Source organism: Vidua chalybeata, chromosome 25, assembly GCF_026979565.1.
Source record: "Vidua chalybeata isolate OUT-0048 chromosome 25, bVidCha1 merged haplotype, whole genome shotgun sequence".
Classification (NCBI taxonomy): Eukaryota; Metazoa; Chordata; class Aves; order Passeriformes; family Viduidae; genus Vidua; species Vidua chalybeata.
In genome coordinates this window covers 5,408,365-5,426,696 of record NC_071554.1, presented here as the reverse complement: position 1 = coordinate 5,426,696, position 18,332 = coordinate 5,408,365, and the positions used below count along the sequence as shown (strand labels likewise).

Below are 18,332 nucleotides of genomic sequence, written 5' to 3'. Positions count from 1 at the left end.
GAATACCTGGGCCAGGAGGAGGAATAACTGCTCCAAGAGAAGGAATAACTGGGCCAGGAGGGGGAATACTTGGGCCAGCAGGAGAAATACCCGATCCAAGAGGAGGAACTCTGTTGAGTTTTATCTTCTTTTTACCAGGCTCGGGATTAAATGCGTGAGATGTATTTCTTGTTGGGACTCAGGTGTTTGTTAGTTCTTATCTCTGTCACAGTCCCACAAACCCTGAGCTCTGCAGCACTTCACTCTAACACACTGAAATTGAGCCCCATCTCTCTCTCTCAAGGCCTTTTAGGGATAAAGTGTCCAATTAAGAAATGACACCTAAGTTATTTTCACTTTTAACCCAATAACCAACCACCCGTACCCACAATGCGGGCTTTTTATCCAATGACACAAAACCACCCAAACCCATGGAGGAGAAGGAGAAGGAGAAGGAGAAGGAGAAGGAGAAGGAGAAGGAGAAGGAGAAGGAGAAGGAAGGAGAAGGAGAAGGAGAAGGAGAAGGAGAAGGAGAAGGAGAAGGAGAAGGAGAAGGAGAAGGAGAAGGAGAAGGAGGAGGTGAAGGAGAAGGAGAAGGAGAAGGAGAAGGAGAAGGAGAAGGAGAAGGAGGTGAAGAAGGAGGCCCAGCCTCCACCCCAAAACCTCCATCTTGCCCCATATCTATTACTGTATTCTAAACCCCAAACTCTCAGTTTCCCACCCTGTGACATCACACACTTCTGTTCAAACTCCACCCCCACAATCCCAGTTCTGCCATTCCATTTTGGAAGCTTCTCCACGGCCTCAGGTCAGTGCAGAGTTCTCCTGGGGGTCAGTGCCTGGCAGCACAGAAAGGCTCAAATTCTCAGTGAGCAGGGCTCCAGCAGAACACCTGGGCTGCAGGAGAACAGCCCGCAGTGCTGTTTTCTCTGAGCATGGTGGCACCCCAGGGAGGTGGGTGCACCCCAGGGGCTCCCCAGCTGTGGCACTGTGTGTGCCCTGCTGTGGTTACCTGGGCCCGTCTCCAGCAGGGCCCCGGCTGCTCCTGCTGAGGTGGAACTGCGAGATCTGCTCACTCTGAGCCCTGCCTGCTCTTCCTTCCACAGACTGAGCTCAGCCGTGGGCAAACAAGAGAGGGACAGCACCAAAATTCCACACTCCCCATCCCACTGTGAGTAACCTCTGCTTCTTCCACCCTCGCTGCCTTCCCTGCCCTTTGCAGTGGGCTCCACCTGGCAGCAGGACCTGCCTTTCTTTGTCCAGTTTATTTTGCTTTCACTTTAATTCATTTGAGAAACTTCTGCCTTGTGAGTCCTCCCAAATGCTGCATTTTTATATTTCTGTGTCCAGTTCTGGCCCCTCAGTTTGGGAAGGACGTTGAGATGCTTGAGAGCATCCAGAGGAGGCACCGAGGCTGGAGAGGGGCTGGGAACACAAACCCTGTGAGGAACGGCTGAGGGAGCTGGGGGTGCTCAGCCTGGAGAAAAGGAGACTCAGGGCTGACCTCAGCACTCTCTGCAGCTCCTGAAAGGTGCCTGTGGCCAGCTGGGCTTGGGCTCTTTCTCCAGGAGCTGACAGAACCAGAGCACACAGCCTCAGCTGCCCCAAGGGAAATACAGGTTGGGTAGCAGGAAAAAGCTTTTCATGGCAAGAGTGATAAAGTTGTGGAATGGCTGCCCGGGGAGGTGGTGGAGTCCCCATCCCTGGGTGTGTTTAAAACAAGCCTGGATGTGGCACTGGGGGCCAGGGTTTAGCTGAGGGGTTGGGGCTGGACTTGATGGTCTGGAAGGTCTCTTCCAACCCAGGGATTCTGTGAATTCCATGAATTCTGTGATTCTGTGAATTCTGTGATTCTGTGAATTCTGTGAACTCTGAGTCGAGTTACAAGAGGTGATTGCAGGGGATCTGCCCCTGCTGCTGTTTGCATTAAATCCCTCTCTTCATCAATCACTTCATTTGTTCAAAGCTAATTTGGGATCTCCATGACCTCCAAGCAGCTCCAGTCTCTCCACCCTGTGCTTCTCAGCTGTTTTTGTACACGGGCTCAAGGTTTTTTGTAAGGACTGAGGAAGACGGTGGGAAATGAATTTGTAGAGAATTCTGAAAGTTTGATCGAAGGCTCACACAGTGTGCATCTGTATGCAAACCTTGAGATAAGAAATGCCACAGAATAGGACAGACGTTGAAAGAGAAATGGAACTAGAAACAAGTTTTAAAGGATGGCCTTGTAAATAAGGCTAGAAATTTAGAGAAATAGAACTGTGAAAAATGCACTGTAGTGGGACCCACTAGGGGTAGTTTTAAATTATTTGCTTTAAGGCATTTGCAGCATGGTGTGGCTAAAGCTGATAGGGCAAGAAATGCCTATAATGTAATTAAGAAATAGTTACCTTCTGATTGTGATGGCATGATGGCATCAGCTACTACAAAAAAAAAAAAAAAGTATTTGTTTTCATCAGATGTGCATCTCCAGATTGATTAATCCCTAATTATAAAGCGGTAAATGCTGGATCCTTCCACATGGCATTTTAGTGGCTGCCAGTTCCCTCAGTGGAATAGAAAAAGGAGTTTTGCTGTGCTTATTTCCCTCAGTTGCACAAAATTTGCAAGATTTAAAGTATCTTTTTAATATAATAAGTATATTTTTAATATTTGATATTGTTGGTCATGAAATCTGTCTAAAATTTGGCCTCACAATTATCATGACCGATGAACAGGTAGATTTTCTAGCAGCCCACCAGACATTCTCCATAAGCCTGGCATCCCTAAAAACAGGCTAAAATTGGGTGTAAGCAGAGAGGAAAATGCTGTTGTGGTTGGAAGAGTATGGAAAAAGCAGGGCTGGGACAACTTCCCACAAATGTCATTGGAAAATCCTGGTGTCTGATCAGTGATGGAAGAGCTGGAGCTCAGGTGTCAGGCCCAGCATTTCTCATCCCGTTCAGGAGGGGTTTCAACCCCAAATCTGGTGGGGAAGAGCTTGTGTGGGTGGCGTGATGGTCCCAGAGGCTTGGAACCAGTCAGCTCTTCCTCAAACCCTCCAGGAGAACTGGGAGAGGGTTAGGATTGGGAGATGTTTAGGATTAGGTGAGGTTTAGGATTGGGTGAAGTTTAGGATTCTGAGAAGTTTAGGATTGGGTGAAGTTTAGGAGAGATTTAGAACTGAGATTTAGAACTGGGTGAAGTTTAGGATTGAGAGAAGTTTAGGACTGAGTGAAGTCTAGGAGTGGGAGAAGTTTAGGATTAGGAGAAGTTTAGGATTGAGGAGGTTTAGGATTGGGAGCAGTTTAGGACTGGGAGATGTTTAGAACTGGCTGAGGTTTAGGATTGAGTGAGGTTTAGGATTGAGTGAGGTTTAGGACTGGATAAGGCTTAGGACTGGGTGTGGTTTAGGAATGGGAGATGTTTAGGATTGAGAGAGGTTTAGGACTGGGGGAAAATGTGTGCCTGGGCCTCTGCACAAATCCATTTCAGCCATAATAAGGTAACTCAGAATCCCCACAACTGCGAATTTCTGGAAGAACGTCTTTCTGAGCATTTTCTCCCAGGCTTTAGGGTAAAAATCTGATCCCATTAAAGTCAGAGGGAATTCTGTCACCGATTTCTTCCATCAGGGGGGCAGCCTTTGTTCCTGGCACTGGGAATGGAATGAGAGTTTCTGGCCATGTTCACTCCACTGCATTTCAAGTGAGACCTTGAGAAATCCTGTTTGAATAGAAATAAAAGCTGGAATCCTCACTTTTAGTGCCTGTGCCCTGGACTGGGCTGCAGACGTGCCATGGCAGCAGCTGGGATCCGTGTGCCCTGGAATCCATGGGGCTTTTTCCTTTAGGATTTGCTGCCATTGCTCCAGTGCCACGCTCAGGATGCTGAGGGGAAGTGAGAATAGAAATAGTGTGGGCTTGTAGAATCATGGAATATCCTGAGCTGGAAGGGATCAAGGATGATCAACCTGCCCAGACCCCCCAACAACCCCACCCTGGGCATCCCTGGAGCTCTGGCAGCCTCGGGGCCGTGCCCATTCCCTGGGGAGCCTGGGCAGTGCCAGCACCCTCTGGGGGAAGAACCTTTCCCTGAGCTCCAGCCTGAGCTGCCCTGGCCCAGCTCCAGCCGTGCCCTGGCTGCTGTCCCTGTCCCAGAGCAGAGATCCGAGCTGCTCCTCATGAATTTCCCCTTTTCTTCTTCCTTCTCTCTGGATCCTTAGTGGAGAAACCCTCCCAGGCTTCATTTTTTTTCTCCCTTTTTTTTTTTTTTTTTTTTTGTTGCACTGTTAAATTTTCCTTGGAGAAGTCTCAGCCTGGATTAACTGCATCCAGCCAGGAGAATTATCCTTTGCCACTGGAACTCCAGGAGCCTCATTCCCAGTAATGGAATAGAGATGTCCAGAGTAGCCTGAACTGGCCTGGAATGGCCCTGCTTGCTGCTGTAGGCAGCCAGGTGTGGTTGTTTGTTGGCCTGTTCTTGAATTGTGCAGAATTCCTAAAAAATAAAAATCAGCTGGGGCCCATGTGTTTGGCAGAGGAGAATGAGGATGGTCTGAACATTTGGGGTGATATTGAATTAACTCAAGAATTTTCTTTGCAAGCCTAATTATTAAACACTTAGGAATTGATATGTGGCCTATAGGAGAAAATTCAGTATTATCATGTTGATCAGTTGGGAGTTCTTAAATGTGAATATTTGAGTTTGTGACAGCTCACTCTGCTCTTGCAGAAAAAATCCCTGCTTAAATCTACTTCTACCCAGTTAATGTTCTCTTCTTAAATCCAATTCTCCCAAGTTAAAAAGCTCAGTGTGTCACGAGTGGGGCAAACCCCAGCAGAAATCAAGGTGATAAATCAGCTCCACGAGTTTCTTTGATCTTGAATAAAAGCTGGGCTCAAAGCCTAGCCCAGACCACGGCCAGGGTTAGTCAGCATCGAGGGCTCTCTGAAAAGGGGTTTCAAACTGTAATTAAATCCTTCTCACAGCAATGAGCCTGACTTCCTCAGCAAGTCGGGGCAAGAGCAGGTGCTCTGCAGGTGCTGGGATGGTTTGAAGGTGGTGCTGGAAGGGAGCAGGAAAGGGAGGAAAGGGAAGGTGAAGTTCAAGGCTAGGACTGATTTAGTGTCATTTCCCTGAGGTGTGGTGTCACAGGTGGGCAGAAGGAGAAGCCACTTACCCAGCCTGTAAAAAATGACATCTCAGGAGAACCCATGTCCCTGAACTGAGCCCTCATGGGGGATCCATTGTCCCCACTGCGTCCCTGCCTCTCTCCATGAGGGAGTTGTGTCCAAGGACTTGCACCCTACTTTGGGCCATCTGAGGAGACAGTTTTCAGAGAGTTTGTGAAGTCTGGCTGGTCACGATGTGTCCCAGGGCGTCCCAGCATCATTAGACTGCTAAATTCAGCTAAATCCCCTCAAACCCCAGGTCCCTTTTCTCACTGAGTCCACAGGGTTGTAGGAGTGCAGGAGGAGTGAGGAATCCCTGGAGGACTTTGTGGTTTCTCCTGCTAGCTCTTCACCCTTCAAGAGGAAGTTTGGCTCAAATCTCAGTCCCCTGCTCCTTCCTGCTCTGCTGGACTGGCACTTCAGCCCCATCCCCAGGGAGCACAGGGCTTGGAGTGATTTCCTCTGATTAATCCAGTGGGATCCTGTCCTAGCAAGGCACTGCACCACAAGGCAGGCAGTACCTTCAGAAAGAAGGATAATCATTTATTTGTCATTATAAATCACACCTATCAATTAATTTCATTTAGAAAGCACCTCCCTGCTTTTCCTTCAGGGAGCATCCCACCCATTTCCACTCCATCTCCTGGGGACACTGGCTGATTCCAGTGGGGTCAGGGTGCAATTCCAGTGCAATTCCCTCTCGGAATGTCCCATCAGGAGCTGGGTTTGCTGACCAGGGTGGTTAATGGGGTTTGAGAGGTTCCATCCACACTCATTTCAAGGGAGTTTCCCTTTAGAAACAGCTCACGATGACACCCCACAGGTGTGCCACAGAAATTGGATTTGCACCTTTGTTTGGTGACAAAAGGCAGGAAATTGAAGAGGCAACGGTTCAATAAAAGCTCCTCTTTACCTGCCTTTGTTGTAGGTGGCACTGAAGATTAGCACGGCTCAAGAGCAGCTCTTTTCCAGAGAAGACGCCTTGTTATTTGTCAGGGATGTAAGAGGTGTGAGGCAGAGCTTTGGAGTCAGTCAGTTGGAAGGGAAATACAATTATAAAAACTTTAAACCCCTAAATGTTTGCAGGAGATTAAGAGGAACTCGAGTTTGAAAGCGTTTTAATTCATTTTTCCAAACTGTCTCTGTTTCAAGTTCCTGTCTTTGTTTGCTGCCTCAGAGCCAGGTTTTGTGAGCATTAAACCGAGTCCCTGAGGTTTGCCTGAGTGCAATTTATGTTTAGGTTTAGGCAGACATTCAATGAGTTGCTCTGAATTATTTGTGTACAAAATATTTACTGTTACCCCCCCCCCCCCCCCAAGAATGAGCAGCGGTTAATTACTTACACACAAAAGCTAAAGTAGTTTTTTTTTGTCTGTTTTTCTTTTGGATGTAATTACAGAAATGTGGGAAATACTTTTCCAAGGCTTTTGAACTCCAAAGTGGAACAGAAGGAAGACACAGGGGGACATCCACCGTTCAGTGTTATTTTCCTTGCACAGGAGAGAGAGAGAGAAAAAAAATAAAAAGGATCTTTCTGAGATGAGCACTAAAGTCTCAAGTTTTCAAAGGTTTGCATAACAAACAAGAGACACATTGTGGGTTGCATCTTGACTTTGAAGGCTTGCCACTGTCAACTGAAATAAAATGGCAAGGTTTAAAGCCTTAACCAAGTTCACAAGGAAAATATTTGGACTGAAAGTTTTGGAAAGTTTTCTCTCTTTGAAGTAGTTTGTCATGTGTTACCAATGTGAACTTTATTGACCTTGAAACGTTTTTTTTTTTGAATCAAATAGCAACTAGTGACACTTTAGTAAAATCTTAAATCAACAACCATCTCCTGGTGGCTCCAGCTTCGTAGCAAATGCAGGCAAAACAGGGAATCTACAGAGGAGACCTTTATTATTCATAAATGAAGCCTGCCAAAACCTTCCCGAAATAGCATTCAAAGACCCTTTTAAGGTCATGGATCCTGAACAAAGCCAGAAGAGCACAAAAAAGGCTGAGGAAAGTCCAAGAAAGAGGCTTCCCAAAGGAGAGGCTTTCCAAGGCAGTATTTCATCCCCAGCTACGTACCAGGGCAGCTCTGCTCCTTCCCAAGGAACCCCTCTCCGAGATATCATCTCGCAGCAGCACTTTTCCGGCTCTTTGCCCGTTCCGCGAGAGGAGCCTCAGGAGAAGCCCGGCCACCAGAAACAACCCAAGCCCTCCTCCTTTGACCACCCCGCCCACGTCCCGCAGCTTCAGCAGCACGCACTGGCACCAGCATTTATGTCCCCGGGGAAGCCGGAGCATGTCCTGGAAGGTCCCACATGGCAGCTAGTTGATCCGGTCAGGCCAGGGCCCTCTGGCTCCTTCCCGTCCCCCGGGCTGCACGCCCACCACGGCCAGCTCCTCCCGTCCCAGCCGCCCATCATTCCCACAGAGGACATGCCGGCCGTGCAGAAGGTCTTCATCCCCCGCCCCGCCCAGGTGTCCCTGAAGCAAGCTGAGGAGGTGCACAAGAAGGAGAAGAAGCCCCAGAAGCCGGGCAAGTACATCTGCCAGTACTGCAGCAGGCCCTGCGCCAAGCCCAGCGTGCTCCAGAAACATATCAGGTCCCACACCGGGGAGAGGCCCTACCCTTGCATTCCATGCGGCTTCTCCTTCAAGACGAAGAGCAATTTGTACAAACACAGGAAGTCCCATGCTCACCGGATTAAAGCTGGGCTGGCCTCAGGGATCGGAGCAGAGATGTACCCATCGAGCCTGGAGATGGAGCGGATCGGTGGGGAGGACTTCGAGGAGCCGACAGAAGGGGAAAGCACGGACTCGGAGGAGGAGACGGCAGCGATGTCGGGTCACGCCGTGGAGCTGTCGCCCAGGCAGAAGCACACCCTGCTCTCCAGCAGCCTGCTGAGCACAGGGAGCCAAGGCTCCAGCCACGACCGCTGCTCGTTGTCCCATTCCAGCATGTCCCAGTCCCTCGAGGACAGCTCCCAGTTCGTGGAGCCATCATCAGAGCATGCCCTGAGCCATAAGTCCGAGGACACCCACACCATCAAGCAGAAGCTGGCGCTGCGCCTGAGCGAGCGCAAGAAGGTGATCGACGAGCAGGCGTTCCTGAGCCCTGGCAGCAAAGGCAGCACGGAGTCCGGGTACTTCTCCAGATCCGAGAGCGCGGAGCAGCAGATCAGCCCTCCCAACACCAACGCCAAATCTTACGCCGAGATCATCTTTGGGAAGTGTGGGAGGATTGGGCAGAGGACGGCGGCGCTGGCTGCAAACACAACCCAGGGGTTCCCACACCTGTCTGGCGACGAGAAGCCCAGCATGGTCCCACTGTCTGTGCCTAGAACACAGGTGATCGAACACATCACTAAGCTAATTACCATTAACGAAGCTGTCGTGGATACCAGTGAAATCGACAGTGTGAAGCCCAGAAGAAGCTCCCTATCAAGGCGTAGCAGCATTGAATCCCCAAAGTCCGGTGCGTACAGAGAACCGTTTCAGTTCGATATCAAGTCTGGTTCCAGCAGCCAGCTGGATGCAGCGAAAGTGTTGGCGTCCCACGGTGAAAAAATGAAGCCCGAACAATCATTGTTGTCACTTCAGCAATCCCACAGTGCCACAGAGACAGTGCCTCTCCTAAGAAGCCACTCAATGCCTTCTGCTGCATGCACTATAAGCTCCCCACACACCTTTAGAGGTAGTTACTCATTCGATGATCACATCATGGAGCCGGAAGTCTTAAGCCGCAGCCAAGCGTTTTCCTCCCACCCTCGAATGCTAAAACGCCAACCAGCTATCGAGCTACCCTTGGGAGTGGAATACACCTCGGAGGAGGTCGGCTCTGCCAGCAAAGAAAGTGTTCCCAAACCTCCCGAGGAACCTGAAACCAAGGAAAGCGATCTTACCAAAAAGTCCCGCAAGGGCCCGAAGGCAAAAGGGTTCATGTACGAGTGTAACGTGTGCGGCGCTCGCTACAAGAAAAGGGACAACTACGAGGCCCACAAGAAGTACTACTGCTCAGAACTGCAGCTCTCCAAGCCCCGCTCTGCCACGTCCCACACCTCCTCAGAGGCGGAGAAGAGCGCGGCGGATCCCGACGTGTGGCCCCAGATGATGCATTACAAGCTGGGCAGCACCTTGGAGCTCACCCCGCTGCGGAAGAGGCGGAAGGAGAAGAGCCTCGGGGACGACGAGGAGCCTCCAGCTTTCGAAGTGTCTGACACCCCCTCCTCCAGCACCGGCCCAGGCACTCAGTTTGCAAACCTGGCCTCGTCTGAGGTGGCTCTAAACCTGACCCGTGAATCCATGAAGTCACCAGCAGACTCGGGAAAATCCGCACCTTCCGAGGCCAGTGCCAGCTTCCATTCCAGGAACACCAAACCAGCTTCGAGCGCGGAGGGCAAGGAGAGGAGAACAACCTCCAAGGAGATCTCTGTCATCCAGCACACGAGCTCCTTTGAGAAGTCAGACTCCATCGAGCAGCCCAGCAGCTTGGAAGAGGACAAGCCCCTGTCCCAGTTCCCATCTCAGCCCACGCCCCAGCACAGCCGCCCCCCTCATTCCCTGCAGCCCAGGCTGGTCCGCCAGCCCAACATCCAGGTCCCTGAGATTCTGGTCACGGAAGAGCCGGACAGACCAGAAACAGAGCCAGAACCTCCTCCGAAGGAGCCAGAGAAAACCGAGGAATTCCAGTGGCCGCAGAGGAGCCAGACTCTTTCGCAGCTCCCTGCGGAGAAACTCCCACCCAAGAAGAAGCGGCTCCGGCTGGCAGAAATGGCCCAGTCCTCCGGGGAGTCCAGCTTTGAGTCCGTCTCTCTCACCCGGAGCCCCAGTCAGGAGAGCAGCCTATCCCACGGCTCCAGCCACTCCGTCTCCTTTGACCGGGATGACCACACCAAGCCAGAGTCGAGTAGCCAGCCCTCCGAATCCCACCCAAAACCTCCCAGCGTTGGCTCCCATATGCTGATGGTCCCCAGCCACCATCACCATTCCAGGGAAATGCGGAGATCTGCTTCCGAGCAGACTCCCAACGTGTCCCACCCTTCCCAGATGTCAGAGACTCGCAGCAAATCCTTCGACTACGGGAGCTTGTCGTCCACCCCTGCCTCCACCCCCGGCCCCTCCACCTCCTCGGCCTCCCAGGAGAGGAGGAAATGCTTTCTGGTGCGGCAGGCGTCCCTCACCAGGCACCCCGAGCACGAGCCAGACCCGGCCCCGCTGGGCTGGCCGGACACGGAGGATCCAGCTCCTTCTTCAAGTAAATCTCCTGCCACGAGTTTGCCCCATCAGCCGACCACGTCCTCCCCTTTGCCCTCTCACGGCACCTACCCGAGTGACAAGAGCCAGCCAAAGGACAGCCCCGAGCCATCCTACAGCCCGCCATACACAGAGGCTCTGCAGGTGTTCCACCACCCCGTGCCACAGCTGACGCTGCACGAGAAGCACTTCATGGCCCCTCAGGTTTCCATATTCCCCTACCAGCACCTCCTGCCGCAGCCGGGGCAGTCTGCAGAGCTCTTCGCTGCGCACACCATGTCCGACATCCTCTCTGCCCAGTTCTCCATGCCTCAGATCCCTCCCTCCATATTCCAGACCCCGCCGCTGCCCCTCCCGCAAACGCTGATCCACCCGGGCCCGCTCCACATCGCTCCTCCCTTGATGTCTCACCCCGCCGAGGTGTCCTTCAGGCACCCTTCATTCCTGCCCGTGCACTACCCTGGCTCCTCCCCGATCCCCTCAGCCTTTTTCCTGCCTCTCCAGTCTCAGTTTGCCCTCCACTTGCCAGGTGATGCTGGTGGACATTTGCCACAGATCAAATCCAGTTTGTTCTCGGCAGCAGGAAGCTCCAGCCTGTCCCCGTGCACGGATTACGACTCGGACAGCAGGTTGCACCCTCTGACCTGCACAGCGAGTCCAGCGCTGTCTGTCACCGTGACCCAGCTCGTTGTCCCCACCCGGACAGAGCCCATGGTGTCCCTGGTTGTCCCCGTTCGCATCCAGACCAACATGCCCTCCTACGGCAGCGCCATGTACACCACGCTCTCCCAGATCCTGGTCACGCAGTCCCAGTGCAGCTCCTCCACCATCGTCCTCCCCAAATTCGATGACCGCCAGCCCAAGGGCGCCCTGGTGTGCAGCGCTGATGTCCACGGGCTGGGTTTTGACCTGGCCCAGATGATCACAGAGGAGCAGAGAAGCCTTTTCCAGAGCCCATACCTGAGAGTGCCCCTGCCTTTACCAGAGAGAAAGGGCTACATGCCCCTCACCTGCCCCTCAGACAGCGTCCTCGGCCTGGAAGGGGGCCCCTCCACAGTTGGGGGGAGCAAAAGGATGCTGTCCCCAGCTGGCAGCCTGGAGCTGACGATGGAGACACAGCAGCAGAAGAGAGTGAAGGAGGAGGAAGTGTCTGAAGCAGAAGATAAGCTGGAAGTGGTGAAGCCACCCAGTGCAATAGAGGAAGGGAAAAAGCAGGATAAATCTCACTTCCTTGCAGAAAGCCAAGACAGGGTGGAGGTTGAGACACCACCCAACGTGTCCGTGGAGCAGTCAGAGCCAAAGGAAACCCCGAGCAGTTCCCAGCAGGCAGTGTCCCGGTCGGCTTCCCCGAGCTTTGAGGCACTGCAGGAGTACGAGCAGCCAGCTGGCAAACAGTTCCCCAGCCAGGAGCCTCTGCAGCCCGTGAAGAAGGAAGACTCCAAAGAACCGGTGGAGCAGCCTCCACCAACCCCTGCCAGCACTGCCCCCGTGCCCGAGGGCGCCGCCAGCGCGGGGAAGGCTCGGGAAGGCACAGACACCAAGAAGGTCCTGCAGTTCCCCAGTCTCCACACAACCACTAATGTCAGTTGGTGCTATTTAAACTACATAAAGCCAAATCACACCCAGCAAGCGGACGGCCGCTCCTCGGTGTACGCCAGCTGGTGCATCAGCCTCTACAACCCCAACCTGCCTGGGGTGTCCACCAAGGCAGCCCTGGCCCTGCTGAGGTCCAAGCAGAAGGTGAGCAAGGAGACCTACACCATGGCCACCGCTCCGCGGCCTGAGGCGGGCAGGCTGGTCCCGGCCAGCTCCAGGAAGCCCAAAATGACCGAGGTAATGCAATCCTATCTCTTTCTCCTGATCCATTTGGATGCGTGGGTAGAGGGGGCTGAGGGCCGGGGCGTGGCTGTGCTGAGCTTGGTTGGGGTTTACTCGTCCCGCTGGCGCTTTGGGAAGCGCCTGTTCTCGGTGAAGCTCTTAGAGTGAAGAACCCAAACGCCATTGAAACCCCATCCCGGGAGGCAGGAGAGCCTGCTCTGAGGCCAGGTTTATGTTCTCTAGTTCCTACTTGCTTTGTAACCCAAAAAGTAGGAATCTCCACCACCACCACCACCCCCCGAACCATCACTGCTCCAGCACAAAGGATTAGACTTCATTTGCATTTGTCTTGATATTTCAAACAGCTTTACAGCTTTTTGGTTTGGTTTGGGTTTTTTTTTTTTGGCTTTTTTGTTTAAACGCTGTTATTATTCCCTACATTTTGCATGTTAGAAATGAAAAAAAAAAAAAAAAATAATTACCTTGGGGAAATGGGATTCTGTCTGGTTGTGCATCTGCTCAGCTCACATTAATGAACATGGAGAGGCATGCTTAAAAGTATTTAAAAAATATTAAAGGGAGATTTGGAAGTGTATTTAGGCCCCTGAAGAAGCACAAAGGCTGACAGTGGCATTTATAAAAGTGCCTCAGCGGGTCAGACGCGTTGTGTTTAACACCCCTGTGGTTTGGTCCGTTTGGTCCATAGCTGTCCACCTGCTTTTCCAGGTACTTAAGGATATTTTATGCCTGGTTTTACAGTTAGGATGTCACAGTGGCTTCCCAGGGGCAGAGCTCCCCCAAGGCATTGCCCACATGGGCACAGAAGTCTTTAAGACCCTCCTGTGAGCTGCCTAATTTTATGTATCTCATTTTAAAGCCAGACTTTACCCTTCCTGCTTAGTGCTGAACCAAACAGATCCCTTTAATCCAGATCATGTTCATGTAGATTAGCAAACAGAATCGCTCTAAAGATTTTGCAATTTGATATTCATCTCAAGTCAATTTATATTGATGGATTATTCATTTTATTTCTGTGTCATGAAATGAACTCTGAATATTAAATTTATCATAATCGCTGCTGCAGCTGCTGCTTATAAATATGTCTTAAATACACAGTAGAATCGCTTTGATTCAATAAATCTTTATTTCTATTCAGCATTTCCATCACTCTCCTGCAGAAATCCAAGAGACAGATTTCTAGGGACACAGGGGCAGATAATTGCCTGAGCAGTGCAATAACCACGCTGAGATTTATGCACTATTTTTTCCAAGGGTTTTATCTGAGTGGTGCCATAGCATCCTCGATTTCAATCCCTAAAGGAAGTGCCTGTGCTGCCCTGGGCCCTGCTCTTTGCCATGGTGCTAAAACCCACACCCAGTGTGTGTCCAGAGGTACCAGACCCTCCCGCCCTGAGGGGAGAGGTTAAACAGGAATGGTTCAGCCCTCACTCATCCAAACCCACATTTCACTGCATGCATTTCCCCCAAAGCCTCCTAAACCCCCTCAACCAACCCCTCCAAGCTGCCTGGTGGTGCAGGTTCAGGTTAGGGTTAGGAAGAGTTCACCCTGCCCGGTTCACCTGGGAAAGAGCGGATCCTAAACCCAGCCCTCCTCCCCGCGTGGCTGGCAGAACCCCTGAGAGCTGCAGCCGAGATAAATCGAATTCTTGCCAAGCACAGCACTAATTTGTGATCAGTGGGAGTGAAATCCTCCGTGCAGGGTTTAAAACACGGGTGGGGAAGCAGCGGCTGCCAGGACGTGCAGCAGCAGTAGCATCACTCCAGGGTTGGAGTCCAACCCTCAGCTAACCCTGCTCTGGCTCCTTCCCTTCGAGATTCCCTCCTTTATGTAACTCCAGGTTGTCAGTCGGCCTCCCAGGAGACGTAAAAAAGCTCTGGTGTTTTGTACAGTTATGCATGCAGCAAACAGTAGTTCTGTACGTGCTGTCTCCGTCCTTGGCTTGGGGTTTAAATTTCCAGTGGGATTTGCCGAGCAGATAATTCCGGAATTCTGGAGTGGCTGCGGGCTCCAGCGTGCATGTAGGGATGGCTGGTGACACTGTACTGGGGCTTGCACTCTCTGTAAATTCCAACAAGATTGTAAAAGGGGATAGTAGTGACTGTATGATTTTGGCTCTCTGGTGCCTTTCATCTGTCAATGTTTTTGTGCTTTCGAAAGTTGCAATAAATAAACCTCGTGCTACATCTAGCAAGTCAATTGTTTTGTATTCCTCAGTGAACCTGGGAAGGTTGTCCCTAGCAGTGTTCTGAGCCCATAGCTCCTATCAGGAGGTGAAGTCACAACCCTAAAAGTTTAATTTTTGAGGGTTCTGAGTGTCTCCTGCTGCTGATTTCCTCACTGTCATCTCCATGCCCACAGCCACCAGCTCAAGACCATTCCTGCTGTTAAATGGTTCAAATGGTTCCTGGCAGTGTTTTGCTCTGGGCCTTTTGTCATGAAATTCCTGGCACTTTTAGGGACATGGGACAGCACAGGGACCATTCCCAGGAGGCTTCTAGGATGGGTGTGTGGATGGTGTGGACATGGGGCTGATCTGGCCCCAAGGACAGAGAGCAGCCCTGGCTGCATTTAACGCTCTGAGCTGAGCTCCTGAAATTCCTGGGCAAATTTGAAATGCTTGACCCCAGTTCTGCAAAGCAACTTTTGAGCGAGTCCATCCCTCCTCCTGCTGAGCATCCCATGGCAGTTCCAGCAGCTGGGGGGGCTGGGTTATATCCCACTGGATTCTGTAGGACTCTGTTGGAGCTGCTCACTCTGTGGCTTCCCCCAAACCCAGGGGAGACAAAGAGGCTCCACTGGGGTGATTCATCCCCCTACAGACAAGGCTGAGGTGAGGCAGGTGAGTCACCTGGGCAGCTGCCACTCCTGCCAGCCAGAGCCAAGGGTGACCAGCTCTGCTTCAGGCTTCAGGGGCTGCCTGCAGGCCAAAACCCCTCCAAAAACTGCTCTCAGCTGCCTGCAGCCTGTTTCCATCAATTACAGATACTGTGAGGATATGGATCCAGGATCCTCATCCAGGACACGGATTCAGCTGAATGTCAGAGTGATTGTGTGAGAAGTGACCTGGGGGAAAGGCATCTGCTTCCCTTTCCCTGGAGATCCCTGGGTTTGTCCTGTTGGGCTGTAGGGGATCAACATCCCAACATTTCATTCCAGGTGTGGGGAGCTCTCCCTGGGTTTGTCCCATGATTTAGGACATCCCAACATTTCATTCCAGGCGTAGGGAGCTCTTCCTGGGTTTGTCCAGTTAGGATTTAAGGGGCAACATCCCAACATTTCATTCCAGGTGTGGGGAGCTCTCCCTGGGTTTGTCCCATGATTTAGGACATCCCAACATTTCATTCCAGGTGTGGGGAGCTCTCCCTCATCCCACCCACAGAGGCAGCTTTGATGTTTAGGTCCATCCTGTAACAAACAATGTGCATCGTGTAGGTGAGGTGTCAGGGCATGACTTAAACCTTGGTCTAGACAAGGTTTAGACACAAAACCCCCTCAACGAGTGGCAACTTAACAGTGAAAAAGCAGATTTGGCCCTGGGAACATGTGGGGAGGTTGAGGATTCTTTTCTCCCGTGGGTTTTGTGGCTTTCTCTGGGCTGCGCCCTTGGCAGCGGGGTTGCAGTGAAAGGAAATCACCCAGGAGCGCTGATTTATGTCAGGCTAGGGTGGCTGAAATCCAAATTTGTGTGAATGTGTGCGAATGTGGGGGAAACCCGGAGGTTCAGTGCACGAATTCTGCGGATGCCTCCTCTCCCGACCTTTCAGATGTGCATTGCAGAGAGAGGATTATCCAGGGACAGAGATTTGGGAACAGAGACCCCACATGCTCAGAGTCACCCCAGCCACCACACTTCTCTTCATCCTTCATTTTTCCAGTTGGCAAAGGCTGGATAACCTGGAGGGGGCAATTAAAAAACTTGTCAGGGGTCACAGTAAATAACACCACAACCCTCAGGGCCCCAAATCAGCAGCAGGGCCCCATTTGTTAGGGGGGTGCCCCAGTTCCAGCCCCTGGTGTCAGGAGCGGCGCTGGGGACGCCGCTGGCTCTGCTGGGGCTGTTTGCTCTGTGTGTGCCTGCCAGTGATTCTGTCTGTAATCATGGATTGTTTTGCTCTTTTGGGGAGATAGGTTCATTTGCCTTCGCTCCTTTCTAATGAAGGTCGAAAAGATATAACTAGAGCTGAGAAGGAAGAGGAGAAAAGGGGAAAATCAGAAGAAGAGGCTCTTGTGACCAAGCGAGGGGAGCCGGTGAGGATCAAGATCTTTGAAGGAGGGTGAGTGTCTCGTTTTATTTCTCTTCTTGTGTCTCACACTCGTGTCGAGTTGTTACAATGATGGCAAGGTGCCACTGGAGGTGAGCAAATGGAGCTGGATTTCAGTTTATTTTCCACAGTCACTGTTATGAAACTCAGCCCTCCAGATCTGGAGTGCATAAATTTCCTATTTTTGAGCTGTCTTGAAGTCAGCAGTCACCTGGATCTCTTTTCTGAGCGGGTGTTTGAGTGAAGAGCACAAATCCATCTCGCAGCTGTCTCTGAGGTGACAGAGGTGCACTCTGCATCTCCTCAATCTTTCCAGAGCCTTCTCCTGGAAATGATGTTCCTGATGGTTGTTCCCATTCCGAGGAGGATCTGGGCAGGTCTTTCCTGATGCCTGGGGTTTGGGTGGGGAACAAAAGAAGCGTTTTGTTCATGTGATTTCCATCCCACCCAACTGAAATAGCTCAAACCAGAATGGATGCAAGGCCTTAATTTGATGTGTATCCTAAACCTCGGCTCCAGGTAATCCAGAGGGTGCCTCAGGAATTCAGCACTGGTCTAATGCTGCTGTTTATTTCTTAAAAATTAAAAAAAAATAGCTCACAAGCAATGTGTGGGTTGCAATTAAAGACCATCCTTTCTGGGTGTTGCAGAGGAGGCCAAATTGGTGCAAGCAATTTCCAGCAGGATTTATCAGTTCTGCCCTTGCTGTTGGGTGGTCTTGGTTTCTGTGTGTTAGAAAAAGGCTTTCATTAGGCTGTGCTTGTGGTTTTTCTGCTGTTACCAGATGAAATTTGCTTTTATTTTAAAATACCTTGCTAGCAGATGGTCAAACTAGCAAAGCAAGAGGGAAAATCAGTGCTTTGGGACAGGAGAGCTGCTTGTTGGTCAGGAGAACTCAGCTCTGCCCCAGCTGTGGGCTCTGTGCGCCCAGCTCGGGTCTGGGCAGGGAGTGGGGGGTGCAAAGAGCCAAACAGGGCCAACGCTGCCGTGGCTGTGGCCTGACACGACTCAGGAGCAGCAGAATGAGAGATTTGATGGGCTCAGTAAATCTCTGTCACCCTCCCGCAGCAGATGGGACCCCTGGGACCCACTGGGATGGGTTTTGTTCCCTTCAGTCCCATGGGAACCTCAGTTCCCCTGGACTGGGTGGTCCCTGTGGCTGCTCAGGGGGACTCTTGCATTCCTTCCTGGCCCTGATTAAAGCAGCTCAGCATTACCGTGACTGAAAATCCCCCTGCCCCTCTCAGAGCAGCTCGGGGGGCCCTCGGTGCTGCACCCCTCGTGCTGTGCTCACACAGGGGTGGCTTTGTCCCCAGTCCCAGCACAGCCAAGGGACAGCGGGGTCTGTGCTGCTGTCAGGGTCTAATGCTGCTGTTTATTTCTTAAAAAATTTTAATTGCTCTTCCTGTTTGCTGCCATTCTCTGAGATCAGAGGGCTGGGCACACTCAGGCCGTGTCCTTCTGCATGGCAGACACAAACCAAAGCTCTGTGCCATCCAGCACCAGGCAGTGTGCCAGCCATCCTGAACCTGTGCTGCGTTTGATTTTAAACTCCCTGTGGCTCTGCCCGTGTCCCTCTGGCTGGGACACACCAGGAGGTCACAGCAATGAATTCCATGCCTGAATTCCGTGTCTGGATGTCAGGGCAGTGCCCAGGGCCAGCAGGACAGGCTGTACTCCCAGGCTGCTCCGTGTGCTCCCTGCCTCATTCCCACAAGGTTTTGGTGTCACAGCAGCCAGGACCTTTTCCTGCTCCTCCTTCCCAGGTGTCTGCCAGGACCTTTTCCTGCAGATAAGTCCACAGGGTGCCCGGTCTCTTCTGCAAGCTCCCAAATGGATCAGACTCCCTTTCCT

The 18,332-nt window shown here is 51.7% G+C and overlaps 1 protein-coding gene across 1 annotated transcript in view; it reads left to right on the top strand.

Annotated features, from left to right (window-relative positions):
* Positions 1-810: 810 nt before the first annotated feature.
* LOC128799744 (transcription factor HIVEP3-like) overlaps positions 811-18,332 on the top strand; it is a 73,463-nt gene continuing 55,941 nt past the window's right edge. The window contains 4 exon segments of the mRNA XM_053964375.1: positions 811-933; positions 1,086-1,150; positions 6,532-12,209; positions 16,345-16,490. Coding sequence (XP_053820350.1) covers positions 7,095-12,209; positions 16,345-16,490 — 5,261 coding nt within the window. The 5' untranslated portion in view covers positions 811-933; positions 1,086-1,150; positions 6,532-7,094.